This window comes from Arachis hypogaea, chromosome 7 (assembly GCF_003086295.3).
Source record: "Arachis hypogaea cultivar Tifrunner chromosome 7, arahy.Tifrunner.gnm2.J5K5, whole genome shotgun sequence".
In the NCBI taxonomy this organism is placed as follows: Eukaryota; Viridiplantae; Streptophyta; class Magnoliopsida; order Fabales; family Fabaceae; genus Arachis; species Arachis hypogaea.
The window spans coordinates 12,091,519-12,105,482 of record NC_092042.1 but is presented as its reverse complement, the minus strand read 5'-3'; the positions used below and the strand labels follow the sequence as shown (position 1 = coordinate 12,105,482).

The 13,964-nt window shown below is 32.5% G+C and overlaps 1 protein-coding gene across 6 annotated transcripts; it reads right to left on the bottom strand.

The window, feature by feature from the left end:
- Positions 1-2,342: 2,342 nt before the first annotated feature.
- LOC112702484 (uncharacterized) lies at positions 2,343-5,447 on the bottom strand. Of its 6 annotated transcripts, none has more exons than XR_003154150.3 (5): positions 4,752-5,447; positions 4,228-4,385; positions 3,498-3,581; positions 2,799-2,917; positions 2,343-2,590 (listed from the first exon to the last, which is right to left on the bottom strand). XR_003154150.3 is itself a non-coding variant. In XM_025753534.3 (4 exons), the coding sequence occupies exons 1-3, from the start codon at positions 5,085-5,087 to the stop codon at positions 3,521-3,523; spliced, it is 555 nt and encodes a 184-aa protein (XP_025609319.1). In that variant the 5' UTR covers positions 5,088-5,447; the 3' UTR covers positions 2,343-2,590; positions 3,498-3,520. The 6 variants fall into 6 exon arrangements, 2 of the variants coding, with proteins under 2 accessions (XP_025609319.1, XP_025609318.1); XR_003154149.3 differs by having other exon boundaries at positions 2,343-2,587; XR_003154152.3 differs by having other exon boundaries at positions 2,799-2,882.
- Positions 5,448-13,964: the final 8,517 nt, after the last annotated feature.

The window sequence follows — 13,964 nt, the reverse complement described above, 5'->3', positions numbered from 1 at the left end:
TAATTTTAATTCTAAGCTTTCATTTTGGGATTTGGACTATGAATGCAAGCCTGAAAAATTAAAATTTGAGCTAATTAATAGTTTGAAAAAATTATAACATTTTGAGAATGGGGTCAGTCGGGATAAAGCTAAGAAAATTTTACCTTGTTAGACCTAATAAACTCTCTCACTGCTTGCAATTTCACTATTCCAAGGGGAGATGTAGTAGTAGTTTTAATACCTTGAACATCTTCAATTGGATTATCACTGTTGAGATATAATCTCTGGTTTGGTTTTATATCTAGGCCTTCAATTATGACAAACTCTTTCAATAAATGACCTACAAGCTAATGTTATATGCAAACATACTTGTCTTATCACAAGCATCTTGGATGGCTAGGTATTGGATGCTTTGCTTAGTGGAGGTAGTTTCTGCAGTAGTGACTATTTGGATGTAAATTCTAATTGAATATAAGGTGCAAAAAAATAAAAGGGTAATGCTTCAATATTGTTCCTACGAGATAAAGCTTAATATGTTTAGCAGTAAATTCTGGTTATTTGCTCACATATTGAGTTTTATGCTGAGTAAGATTCATTCTTAAGGTGCTTCAAGTCAATTCAATCAGAACCTAAGAACTGGAATATTTATTTATTTCCTTTGTGATGCTTTGGAGTTGTAATTCGATATTTGGTTCTGTTCATGCAAGGTCAGCATATTGCTTTTACCATATTTGCTTACATGTGATGCATCATATGGTATTACTAATGAAATATTATTATTTGCCTAGCTAAGTTTAGATAATACTTATCCTTATAGAGATATTCTTTGATGCTGACATTATCGAAAAAAAAAAGAGATTTAAAAGGACATAATTTGATCTTCAGTTTTTAAAATTTGATGTAACATGTTTATGCATATGTCAATTTTTTAAAAATATGATATTATTTGAATATCTATTTCTTAAATTGATTTTTGAATTTTTTTTATATGATGGTTTAGGGTTTAGAATATAAATATTCATGTACAAGAATTTTGTTAATTGGAGAATTGACATATGATTTAATTTTGCTGTGAACATCGTTAGCTGTGTGCATCCAGATCATTTTGTATATACAAGTTAAAACTAAGTTGTTGCATATTGAATGGACCAAGGATTTTTGTACAGACATTTTGTTCCTAGAAATGACTTTCTCAAACGTGGAGACTTGCAAAGTGCAAGGTTTTATGTTCATGTGCAGCCGGCACTTGATGGAACTTTCACAGACATTGCAATGTGGATTTTCTGTCCATTCAATAGACCAACTACTCTTAAAATTGGAATGAAAAACATACCTTTTGAGAATTGGCTTATAATTAAGATTTGGTGCTATTCATTTGATATTATTTATTGTTGTTGATTTGGGTTTTCATTAAAAATCTTAGTGTGTTTTCTGATGTTACAATTTATCATATCTTCTAGGAAAATATTTTGTTGTGGCAAAGACGGTGTGAGGATGCATTGTATTCGCTGCTCACTTTTAGTGTTCGACGGCCTGTGCGTCACTTGACATCAGTTGCAATGGCAAAGATCATATCTAAGGGAGATGGAATATCTGTTTATGCTAGAGCCACTACAAAAAAAAAGGTCTATGGTCACGGTAAAAAACCGTGACCATAGCTAGTAAAAAGGGTGACCATAGATCTATGGTCACAGTTTTTTACCGTGGTCTATTCTCTCGTGGCCATAGGTCTATGGTCACGGTTTTTTTATCTATGGTCACGGTTTCAATTTTCAAATTCTGACACTTTAGGCCACGTTTTTTCACCGTGACCATAGGTTAATCTATGGTCACGCGTAAAAACCGTGACCATAGCCTTATCTATGGTCACGGTTTTTGCCGTGACCATAGCTCTATGGTCACCCCACCTTAAAACCGTGATCATAGCCTTATCTATGGTCACGGTTTTTTCCATGACCATAGCTCTATGGTCACCCCACCTCAAAACCGTGAACATAGCCCTATCTATGGTCACGGTTTTCACTGTGACCATAGCCTCTATGGTCACCCTTCGTTAAAACCGTGACCATAGCCCTATCTATGGTCACGGTTTTTCGCCGTGACCATAGCCTCTATGGTCGCCCCCATCTTAAAACAGTGACTATAGCCTTATCTATGGTCACGGTTTTTCACCGTGACCATAGCTTATCTATGGTCACCCCACAAAACCGTGACCATAGCCTTATCTATGGTCACGGTTTTTACCGTGACCAAAGCCTATTTTGTTTTATGAGATTTTTTTTAAAGCATAATGACATCCCAAAATGATGATGATCACAAAATAAATCTAAAAATAAAAAATGATAATCAAAAATTAAGATAAGTTGTGATTAAAGTAACCAGCTAACATATCAATATAGTTGAGTGAATACACTTGTCTCAATCTTAGTTTCATACAGTGATATATACACTAACACTAAGTAGATACTATTAACAAAATTGTTCCACAGGCGTGAAAGCAATACAATTTAGACTCTGCCAGGATAGATTGTTTCTGGTATTGCTATTCTTTCTTCTCAACGCTTGAGAACTTTTATTTCAGCCACTTAAACATTTGAAAGCTCAACACCTGCTTCATTAACATGCAAAGTAAAGTCACATTAGACATAAACACCTACATTTATTCTTCTTCAACTTAGGAAAAAAAAACATATCATTAAAACATATATACATCACACATATAATAGCTAGTACACACTATACAGCACACATCCACATCGTAGTATATGACACATCATAAAACAATATAAAGTACTTGAAGAGATAGTTGTATATATTACCAAAGTACTTGAAGAGATAGTTGTATAAACCCTAATTTTCAAGTTTCTTCTTCTCCTCAAATTTACAAATTTACTTTGTTCAAGCTGCAAAGAAATTATTAAAGCATGTTTTGTTCAAGCTGCAAGGAAATAGTGTAACTTGTGTGTCACTTGATATTTTATATATAAAATGCAACTACTTTCAACTATTTATAAGCCAACTGAACTAACATGGTGTCATGTGCATTTTAGTCAATATCTTACTAAAAACCCTAAGAGCATCACCATTCAATCATTCCTTTAAATACCTCTTTTTTCCAAATAAAAGAAAAGTGACATGTCATGTGGATGTAACTTTGGTAGACTGTCACTCAATAGTTTAATTATTATAATCCCTCATGGTTTAAGCATGGTAGTTATTGTTGAAATAACAGTAGCACCAAGCAACCAAAAAGAAAAAAAAGGATTCATGCGCATCAGTATATCTATAATAACATAATATCAAGACATGTAATGGGTATTATAAAGATAACATAATTCAGATATCTATAATAACAATGATATCCAAACTTTTCTCAATATGAAAGTTGCTCAAGAATTGATAATTTTAACACAAATTTAAAATTTACAACATATTTGACATAAATAACATTTTTAGGCATGTAGCTATTATATTTGGCTTCTTAATAACCATGTACTTCCAAATTGTAGGAAACTTACCACATTATCTAGTTCAAGCATCTCTACATATCTCTTTTTCGATACATCGTTACTTGAAGTGGCCCTTTCAATAGAAGCAGGATCCTGAGACATATAATCCATGATTAGCTTAGAATAAACCTCATACTTATTTAAAAGTGTCAGCCATAAATCTTGATGATATATTACAGAAGGAAAAAGTTAACACAACATACAACTTCCCACTACCTAATCCTTTTATGAGTATATAAGAATACATGATAAAATGGGGATTTCTAATATCATCAAAAAGTAACAGAGCCTATCAATGAAAAAGAAAGAATTTTAAGCCATACAGGAAAATATTATCTTGCAAGAGTATAGAAGCATATAGGCCATACAGGAAATACTCCCATGTCCCACAAGAGTCATCTATACCCTTCTAATATGAATGTAATAGATATTTTACACAACCTTGGAGCAAATTCGACTATCAACTCAAATTACTCTGAATCAAAACTTGGCCAAGACCTTCAATTCAAAATTAATGTTAAGGATGCGATATAAGCTTGGGTGGGATCAAAGATGATAAATAATACGGACAAGAGAAAAAATAGTATCGGTAGAACTTAGAAGTAGTTATAAATTTTAATAAATGGAATACCTTCAACTAACAGCTATACTAACTTTCTTCGCATGCTATGTTGGTCAGGCTCAGTAACAGATTTGACAAAATGAAAATAATATTGAACACAATGAAAAAGTTACATACTTTGAAAGGGCAAGGAACAAGCATGCCAATAAATCCTCTGTCAAATCAGCAGCTCTAATTGTGTACAAGGCATTCTTGAGTCCACGTGAAACAAGATAATTCTGAGTGTCCTTCGATAAAGAATATCCCTTGTACACACTAACAGGAGGATCACATACCTGAAAGGCAAGACAATAACACAATGGGAAAAGTCAATACCTCATTCTCAATAGCCTTTGAATATTCCTTCTACATTTCACTATTGTCATGGGAGACAAGAACCACAAACAAAACAACCACATAAATAGCCACTAGTGTCCTGTCCAATAAAACAGATAAAGTAATCACACCACCCATTGTAATCATGCAGAGAAGAGAATAATTATCTAAAAAGGGGAAACAACAAAAAGTAATTCGAATAGCAGCAACAATAGAAACTAATTGTTAGAAACATGAATAAGAGAGCATTATAGAGAAACTAGTTGTTAGAAACATGAATAAGAGAGCATTATAGATAATATAGGGTTCCAAAAGAGAATAATTACAGAGGATCCAACTTGAGACTGGCAATCAACGAGTGTATCATATACTCCAACGATGTCCCCTTTTCGGACCACAAAGAAGGTGACCTTCTCCTCGTGCTCCATAACAGACGCCACAGGTTCAGGCTCCACCACCTTCTTCTTGCAGCCTTTCTTGGCAGAGGAGGAGGAGTAGCAGCAGCAGCGAGAAGGAAACCTAGCGAGCACGAATTGAGAGCGGGGAGAGAGAGTAGGAGGAAGAGTTAGCTTAATGGGAAAGTTGCAGAGGGAACGACGGCTGGATAGGAAGCGAGCGAGGATGGCGGCTGTGTAGGATGAGAGGTTGGAGAAGCAGTTCATGACACAGCTGCAGGGTTAGTTGCAACCGATTCCCTGCTTCTTCTCAGCTCGATCACCCTCACTCTCCCTCTCTTCCTTGCGAGCATCGACTGCGACGGCGGCTGCCAGCTCCGTCGGCGCCGTCTCCTTCCTCCTCCCTCTCTTCCCTTCTCCGTTTTCCCTCTCTCTCTGCGTTTCCGTGGGTGTGTGCGTGTGTTACCGTGAGGAGGGGGCGTTGAGGGTTTGTATTTTGGGAAATTAGGGATTTGGGGGTTTAGGGTTAGGGATTGTGATTTTTAATTTGGGAATTAGAGTTTAAAATTAAGAATTTTATAAAAAAATTTGGATTGAATAGATATTTTGATAAAATTGATGGATAGAATAATAATTTTAAATTAAATATATTCTATTAAAAGGGTAAAGTATATTTTTTGTCTTTGAAGTTTGATAAAAATTTTAAAAATACCCCTAAGTTTTATTTTGTTTCAATTTTGTCCCAAAAGTTCTCGATTTGCATTAAATATATCTCTACCGGCTAAATTTTCAAAAAAATTAAGATCAATTTAACAATAATACATGAAAATTATGTTTGATTTGCTTGTGTTGAGGGTTCTTCTTATGAAATTGTTGTTGAATTGGTCTTAAATTTTTTGAAAAAATAGCTGTTAAGGGTATATTTGATGCAAATCAAAAAATTTTGGGACAAAATTGAAACAAAATAAAATTTAAGGATATTTTTGAAACTTTTGTCAAACTTTAGGAACAAAAAATATACTTAACCCCTATTAAAAATATTTTAAAATAAATCACATAAACTATTATTAGTTTTTAATTATTAAAATTTTAAATTTTAAATATATGAAAAACTCAAAAATTAATTATTTTTATTTATATTTAACAATTAATTTTTTTAATTTAAAAAATTAATTTTTAGTCAATATTTAAAATTTAATTATTAATAAAAATTATATACTAATTTTATAAAAAAATATAAAATAATATATATTATTTTTAAAAATTAATCATTTTGTGACAAACCGTGACCATAGACTCTTTTAAGTCACTCTCAAAGTCGTGACCATAGACCCTTTTAGGTCACCCTTCCGAAAAACCGTGACCATAGACCCTTTTTGGTCAATGTAAAAAACCGTGACCATAGACTCCTTTAGGCCACCCCCAAAATCGTGACCATAACCCTTTTAGGCCACCCCCAAAACCGTGACCATAGATCTCTTTAGGCCACTCCCCAAAATCGTGACTATAGACCCTTTTAGGCCACCCCCAAAACCGTGACCATAGACCCCTTTAGGTCACCCCCCAAAACCGTGACCATAGACCCTTTTAGGTCACCCTTTTTTGAAAAACCGTGACCATAGCCCCCTTTTGGTCACTGTAAAAAACCGTGACCATAGACCCATTAGGTCACTCCCAAAACCGTGACCATAGACCTTTTTAGGCCACCCTCCAAAACCGTGACCATAGACCCCTTTAGGCCACCCCCCAAAACCGTGACCATAGACCATTTTAGGTCACCCTTTTTTGAAAAACTGTGACCATAGACCCTTTTTGGTCACTGTAAAAAACCGTGACCATAGACCCCTTTAGGTCACCCCTCAAAACCGTGACCATAGACCCTTTTAGGCCACTCTTTTTTAAAAAACCGTGACCATAGGTACTCTATGGTCACCCTTTCCAAAAAAACCGTGACTATAGCTTTTTTTTGTGGTCACCCTAAAAAACCGTGACCATAGAGGGTCTATGGTCACGGTTTTTTACTGTGACCAAAAAAATCGTGGCTATAGACCCAAAATGTTGTAGTGAGCAAGCAGCCTTTAGGGATTTCTTTCTGATGGTTCTTGTTACCATAAGGAAAATTCGTTTTTTTAATATACTTATTTTTTAGTTTTTGTCAGCCAAATTGGTTCTTTTGTTTGAGGAACTATATAGAACTCAATTTTTGTAAACAATTTTAGTTATTATTCTATCAATGATTCTCGTTACCATATGCCATATGCAAATTCTTTCGTTATGTTGGTTATAATAAATACTTGAGTGATGAAAATTGAATTTTATATTATACTTATTACTACTATTTTTCTGTTTCATTTTATCCATTATTTTTTTTATATTCTTAAGATAAGGTATTTTGAAAGTCAAAACAATAAAGAGACGGTATTTTTGGTACAATTTGTATATAAATAAGAAAAAAATGATAGTGATAAAATAAAAGGGATTATAAAAATATTTTTTATGTCCTAGAATTATTAAATAGAGATTATAGAAATATCTTTCATTGAATATTAGTAATTTCTCTAAATTTTTAATTAAGTTCTTATACTTTTTTTCTTTTTAATTAGGTTCCTAGAGGTATACAAATAATTTCACAATTCACTAACATTTTTTTAACGTTTAACGTTAACAAATACTAAATTGAAAAAAAATGTATAAAGATCTAATTGAAAAGAAAAAAAATATAAAAACCTAATTAAAAATTCGATAAAACTATAACACCTGCAGATTAATTAAACCTTTAAAAAACTAATACATATTTTTACATTACTCCCACAAAATTATAATAATACCCTTCTCTTCTTCTAGATATGCTTATTATCAACTAGAGAAGTGCGCAAACGATAAACAAACGTTTCATGTACGCTATTTTGTACGGCAGAGGAAGAGGAGGGTACCACTAAACAGAGTATGAAATGATTTCTTGAATTATTGTTTGAGATTTTTTTTTTAAATTTGTTTTCTAATTAGGTGAAAAAACTGAAAATAATACCCAAATTACATAGATCGTGCTATATTATAATAAATAAATAAAAAATATTATTTATATATTAAAATTAATTATTAATGTATTTGTGTATAAATATATATGTAATTTAATTTATTTTTAATATATATTTATAATTTAACATATATTTTATACTGATAATTAATTTTAATAGTTGATTTTAGTGTCTGTAACATAATCCTAAATAAATGTTCCAATCAAAGGCCACAAAAAAATATCCTACAAATTAGGTCATTAATTAATTACTAAGCCGGCAACCTCAATGCAACTTCACTTCTATTAATTATTACTCTTAAATTTGATATTATTATTATTCTTTTTATGTGATTTTTTGAAAAAAAGTATTAATAAGCTACATAAGAACACTAGTTAAAAATACCATAAGAAACTTTTTTATAAAAACAATACAACACACGAATATTAATTATTTAACTTTTTATTTCATACCTTCAAAATATTGGAAAAATCAAGGAAAAAAATTACTGCTTATTCAATACCCTTAAGAATACAATTTTGATTAAATACTTTTTAATTTATCGTTTATTTTTGTTATTTTATTTTTAGGGTTTTATTTATATTGTCATGTCATCAACATTGTGCTTAATTTCAGTGATCCCTAATTCAAGGATAAAGTCATCTCTCTACTTTAAACTTAGGTAAGAGGAAGCCCTATATAAAAGTAGAAGAATAAAGTTGAAGGTAGATTTGGAGGCCAAAGATTACTACTGTATGTGAAAGGAAAAATAATTAATACCATTGCCTTACCCACATGCTCAAATATCAAGCCAGTAATACCATGTGCTCTTGTCCTCTAACTCTTTTTTGTTGATGGAGTTTTAGTAGTTGGTATCGAATAAAAACATATTTTATTAAATGAATTTATTTATGTTATATTCTAAAGATATTTTTAAAAGTATAATAATAAATTTTTTTAAGTTTTTGATGAAATTAATGCATTAGAAATATAAAAAAATTATTTTTTAATTATTTTTAATAAAATATTTTCTATGATATTTTTAAAATATATTTTTTAGATATGTATTAACAAAATTCTATACATTAAATTAATTTAATAAAAGATAAAATATTATGATACTATTCAGTTAATGATTTATTTAGCTTAAGTTTATATTTTTTATTTTTATTTTACTCAATTTTAATATGTGCTAATAATTACAAATATATTTTGACGATTAATTATTAAACATAAATCGAAATAAATTTTTTAATAATTAGCTGAAATAATAAAGTATTTTGTACTTCTATTTATCTATCTAACTTCTTTGTTATTATTATTATTATTATTATTATTATTATTATTATTATTATTATTTAAAAATAAATTCGGTCTTTTTTTATTAAATAATTGAATAATTATTAAGTAATTTAGAAATAATAAATAATATTAAAATACTTTTTATAATATACTTAATCTATGTCATTCGAACACAGGATAACAAAATCATATATATATATATATATATATATATATATATATATATATATATATATATATATATATATATATATATATATATATCAATTCATTCAATTCTATTATCTTTCACTCAAATTTATTAATAATATATATGTATTATCCATAAATATATTAAAAAATTAAATAATTCTCCAATGTACTATGGCACAAAATAAGACTTTAAGATAAAAATAAAATGTTTTAAATTTTAGAGATAAAATTAAAATTTAGTCCAAAAATTAAAGACTAAAATAATACTCTTATAAAATATTATTTAACAAAATTTTAATAGTTAAAGAATCAAAATAATTTTCACATCTTTATTATAATCACATAAGTTTTTCTTATTAGTATAGCATACTTATAAACAAACACAATTCTTAAGTCAACTACTAACCCTGCTATTTTATTGGCAACTCTTCTATTCTCTCATTTATTGGCCAAAATTTATTTAGGTTAAATTTTGCCGTCCTCCGAAATGATCACATGCAACCTTAAAAGAAAGGGAAAAAATGGTGTTATAAAAATGTATTTTATTATTATTTTTTTTTTTGTAAGATGTGATTTTTTGTTATTCAATATTTTTTATATATATATTCTTTTTGATTTCACTTAAAAAGGGTAAGATAAAAAATTATATTTTGTAAAAAAATTTTAAAAAATTAAGAGAGTTCATTCACTCTATATTTGCATTGCATAAAATATATTTTTGTTATTTTTATATGAGTATGATATTGTTAAGCCTTCACGTGAGTATGTATGTGACACTGCATGAACATATCATGGATATTTAAACATAGAAACTATACTTCAGAATCTGATACCGTATTATGTATCATGCCTTACCTTATCCACTGCGCGTGCATCTAAAATGAAGACATGAACAAGAGATATACACGACACACCGCAGAAAAAAGGGATCAATACGGATCTTAGTTATAACCCTAATAATAATTCATATTATTAATGTTCAACGTGAAGCTTAATTTGTGCTGATGCTACTGACATTGATTTCTTCAATGTTAAGCTACTCAAATTTTTTATGTTTATTTTCATTATTGCATTCTACCTATCCAATTGTATTATTGATCCTTAGAATGAGAAAGCCCAATGGACCATGACTTAATTGATTAGCCTAAGCAATAACTTATATATGAACATCATCATTATTCATGAAACATAAAACCCTAAGATGCAGAGTCTGCTATTGGGATTATAGTAATATTTTTTAATATGTAAAATTTGGTGTATTTTTTTATATGAAAATTATAAATTTAATTTTTTTTATCTGTGAAGTTTAATTTCTTTTAAATACAAAATTCTTTAATTTGTAAAATAATACAAAATCTATTCTTTAATTTATAAATTGATACAAAACCTACCTTTCGATTTATAAAATAACACAAAACTTATCTTTTGATTTGTAAATTTTAATTTTTAAAATACAAAATCTATCTTTTAATTTGTGATTATTTTCATTCTAAATTAAAACACACTACTTTTTCATAAACAAAAATAACATAACAATAATTTTTTTATAAAAAAAAAACAGCCGGCAGGGGCCACCTCTTTTTCTTTTTCTCTTTTTCACCTGTAACACACTCTCTATGCATATGCGCTTTTTTTTTTTTTATCATTCAGTTATTTTATTTATTTGTAACTCTCCATACAAAGAGAAGCCGGAAAAAAGGTTATTAATCACAATAACTCAGTTTCGAATTTCGATAACTTGCTATAAAATTAAATAGCATACGAATATTAGGGCAATTCACATAAATAAAATAAGTTGGAAAATCTTTATGTAAATATAACATTATGAAACTACAGACGAAAATGCAACAATTCCAATTGTATGTAATTCGCGACACCATAATGCGAATTCTAAATACACGTAATTTGCTACACTCTGTCGCGAATTACGTTGAGAAGTTGATTTCACATAAACCGCTACATCCTGTAACGAATTATGAGGAGAGTGGCTCACTTTGGAACAAATCCATGAATACCTGTGTAATAGTAACAACCCATGATGCAAAATGCACGAATTCATACAAATGTATTCGTCATAAGCAATAAGTCGTACAAAAATAATAGCCACCAGGTATTAACACTAACACAAAACAAGTTAACTACATAAGTCATACAAATATAACTGTCACAAGTCGTTAAGACTAACAGAAAATAAATAAGTCATAATTCATACAAATATAACGGTCGAAACTAACACAATGGGCGCTACTGCTGGTCACCATCATCATCATGGTCGCCCCCAAATGGACCAATTAGGTGCGAGCCTGTGCCACATCGAGTCGAACGCCTAACTCTGGTCGCTCGCCGATATCCGGGTGAAGCATCCTGTAGCCCAACTGCAAATGCAGATGGCGGCGTCCCCCCCATGCCAAACCAAGTGTCATACGGGCTGCCTGCGGGCTCATTCAGGTCGACCGGCAGCTAGGACTCAGGAACCTGGGACAGCACATCTGCTGGCTATGCCCTGTACTCCGGAGGCTCGGACGGACCTCTTGGGATCGGATTCTGGTAGCTGAACACCGTCACCTCGTATGATCTCAGTGAAATCCGCATAGAACTGTGGCCCAATCAGCTGATCGTCCAAATCCATGGTGAAAGTAGTGGTAGCAAGATCAGCAAACATCTGTGTGCTACATTCATGCAATACCTGGGAGCTAGATACGTGAGTAAAAGGTGTACCACCCATACTAGCCTCCACAGTGCCACCAACCTGAGTGTCAGTAGGGTGACCACGAGACGATCCAGCCTCGTCATCATGGTGGACGGAAGGTGCTCGTCCAGCACGAGCAGCCTGTCATCTAGCACTAGATCGATGAAGGCGATGATCTGCCTGGCCTCCGTCATCACCACCAAGCTGCTCCTCCTGCATCATGCCGTCGAGCCAGCACCACTCCCGATCAGTGGCACATGTACCAATCCAGGAAGGAACTCAGCAGATGGACCAGGATCAGCCACTCTTTGGATACTCAATACAGAGCAAACTCGCTCGTCCCAATGCTCATGTCATGTCCTACAGTAGGTGGGGAACCATCTATCTCCACCCCTGTCGTCCTTACTTTGAAGATACTCTATATTCAGGGCTGGCTCAGGCAGATGCTGTACGCCCCCTAGCAGTGGGAAGATCCTGTCTACCTGATGCCACTCAATCACTGCAAAGTAAATCAGATTGGTGACCGCCCACCATAACCGACTGTGCTCTTCAGTCAGTATCTCCAGATGAATGACTGCAAGTACGTCCAGAGAACCATAAGGCTCCCACACAATCTGATAGTCAGGAGACAAAGCAGTATTGTATCAATGTATACAAATAAGTGGGGGAAGAACTAATAAAATATTGAAAACAAAAACAAATGACTTACATCTCGATCACCCAGTCGATCTAATGCCAGATGATACTGAATAATCTGTTGTTCCTTCCCATCAGACGTGGGTAAATATGTAGCCCATCTGAATGACAGAAATATCACATAAGTTTGTAATTTCATATGTAGAACGTTGATAACTTGAAAGAATGCGTGTATTAAAGTATACCTGGATGCCAATGGAAAAGAAAAAGCGTCAAAACCCTGCGGTCTCAGTGTGGGAAACTGCCAAAAGATCCATGACTGTAGCAATTATAGGGGCCCAGCCAAGTTGGTGGCATTTCTGTTTGTCACCCTACACATGCATCGGTACAACTAGGCCAACGCAGCTGCGCCCCAGCTATAGCTACCTATGTCGTCAAGTCTCGCCACAAATGGCAACCAGCGAAGGTGGACTCGATTACCACTCTTGTCCATGAACAGCTGTGTCGACAGAAGCATCATAATATACGCACGTATATATATGTGCACGGTCTCCTCAGAAGCATTAGCCGGTAACACCCTAAACCTCTCATGGAACCATGTGAAGTGGACCGTGTATAATTTTCTCTTATCCAGTGGCGAAAGCTCACCAAGTAACTATTGGAATCACTTCCATGCCGGTCTAGCCCCCTCGATGTGCAGGTGGAAGTCAGTCATGCACTCAGAAACAGCCTGGCCATCCATGGGCAGCCCCAGCTGATATGCCATGTCCTGGAGCGTGATAGTACACTCTCCGAATGGCATATGGAAAGTGTGGGTCTCAGGCCACCACCTCTCGATAAATGCACCGACCAGAGGCTCATCCAACCAGAACTAATGCGCGTTCAGCCTAGCCAGGTGGTACAATCCAGCCATCTCCAAGTAAGGTATGATCCTATCATGTAACTACATATTCTGTTGCCTACGAACGCTATAAATACATCGGGTTGGCTGCATATTCAGAAATAAAGAACACCTGCTTAATTTCTAACAATGACATCACGAAACCATTGCTTATGTTTCAAGACTTAAACTACCTAGGTTTTAAAATTACTAATTTACCATCGACAACTTAAATTTCAAATTCTCTACATTTAATTTTAAATTTTAAATTTCAAATTTTAAATTTCAAATTTTGATTTTCAAAACCTAAGCTAAACTAAGGTTATATCTTTTTAATTAATAAATAACTTCCTTAATATTAAATAAAATATACAGTTATCATCCAATTGAAAGAAAATAAAGAGACTTACTTCTTTATTGATGGTTCC

Excerpts from the sequence above, each read along its gene's own strand:
- LOC112702484 (XM_025753534.3), bottom strand. The coding sequence starts at position 5,087 with ATGAACTGCTTCTCCAACCTCTCATCCTACACAGCCGCCATCCTCGCT. Across the intron at positions 4,386-4,751 it reads AGTCTCAAGTTGGATCCTCT|GTATGTGATCCTCCTGTTAG; the intron begins GTAATTATTCTC and ends CTTGCCTTTCAG. Across the intron at positions 3,582-4,227 it reads TTGTTCCTTGCCCTTTCAAA|GATCCTGCTTCTATTGAAAG; the intron begins GTATGTAACTTT and ends TATATGTCTCAG.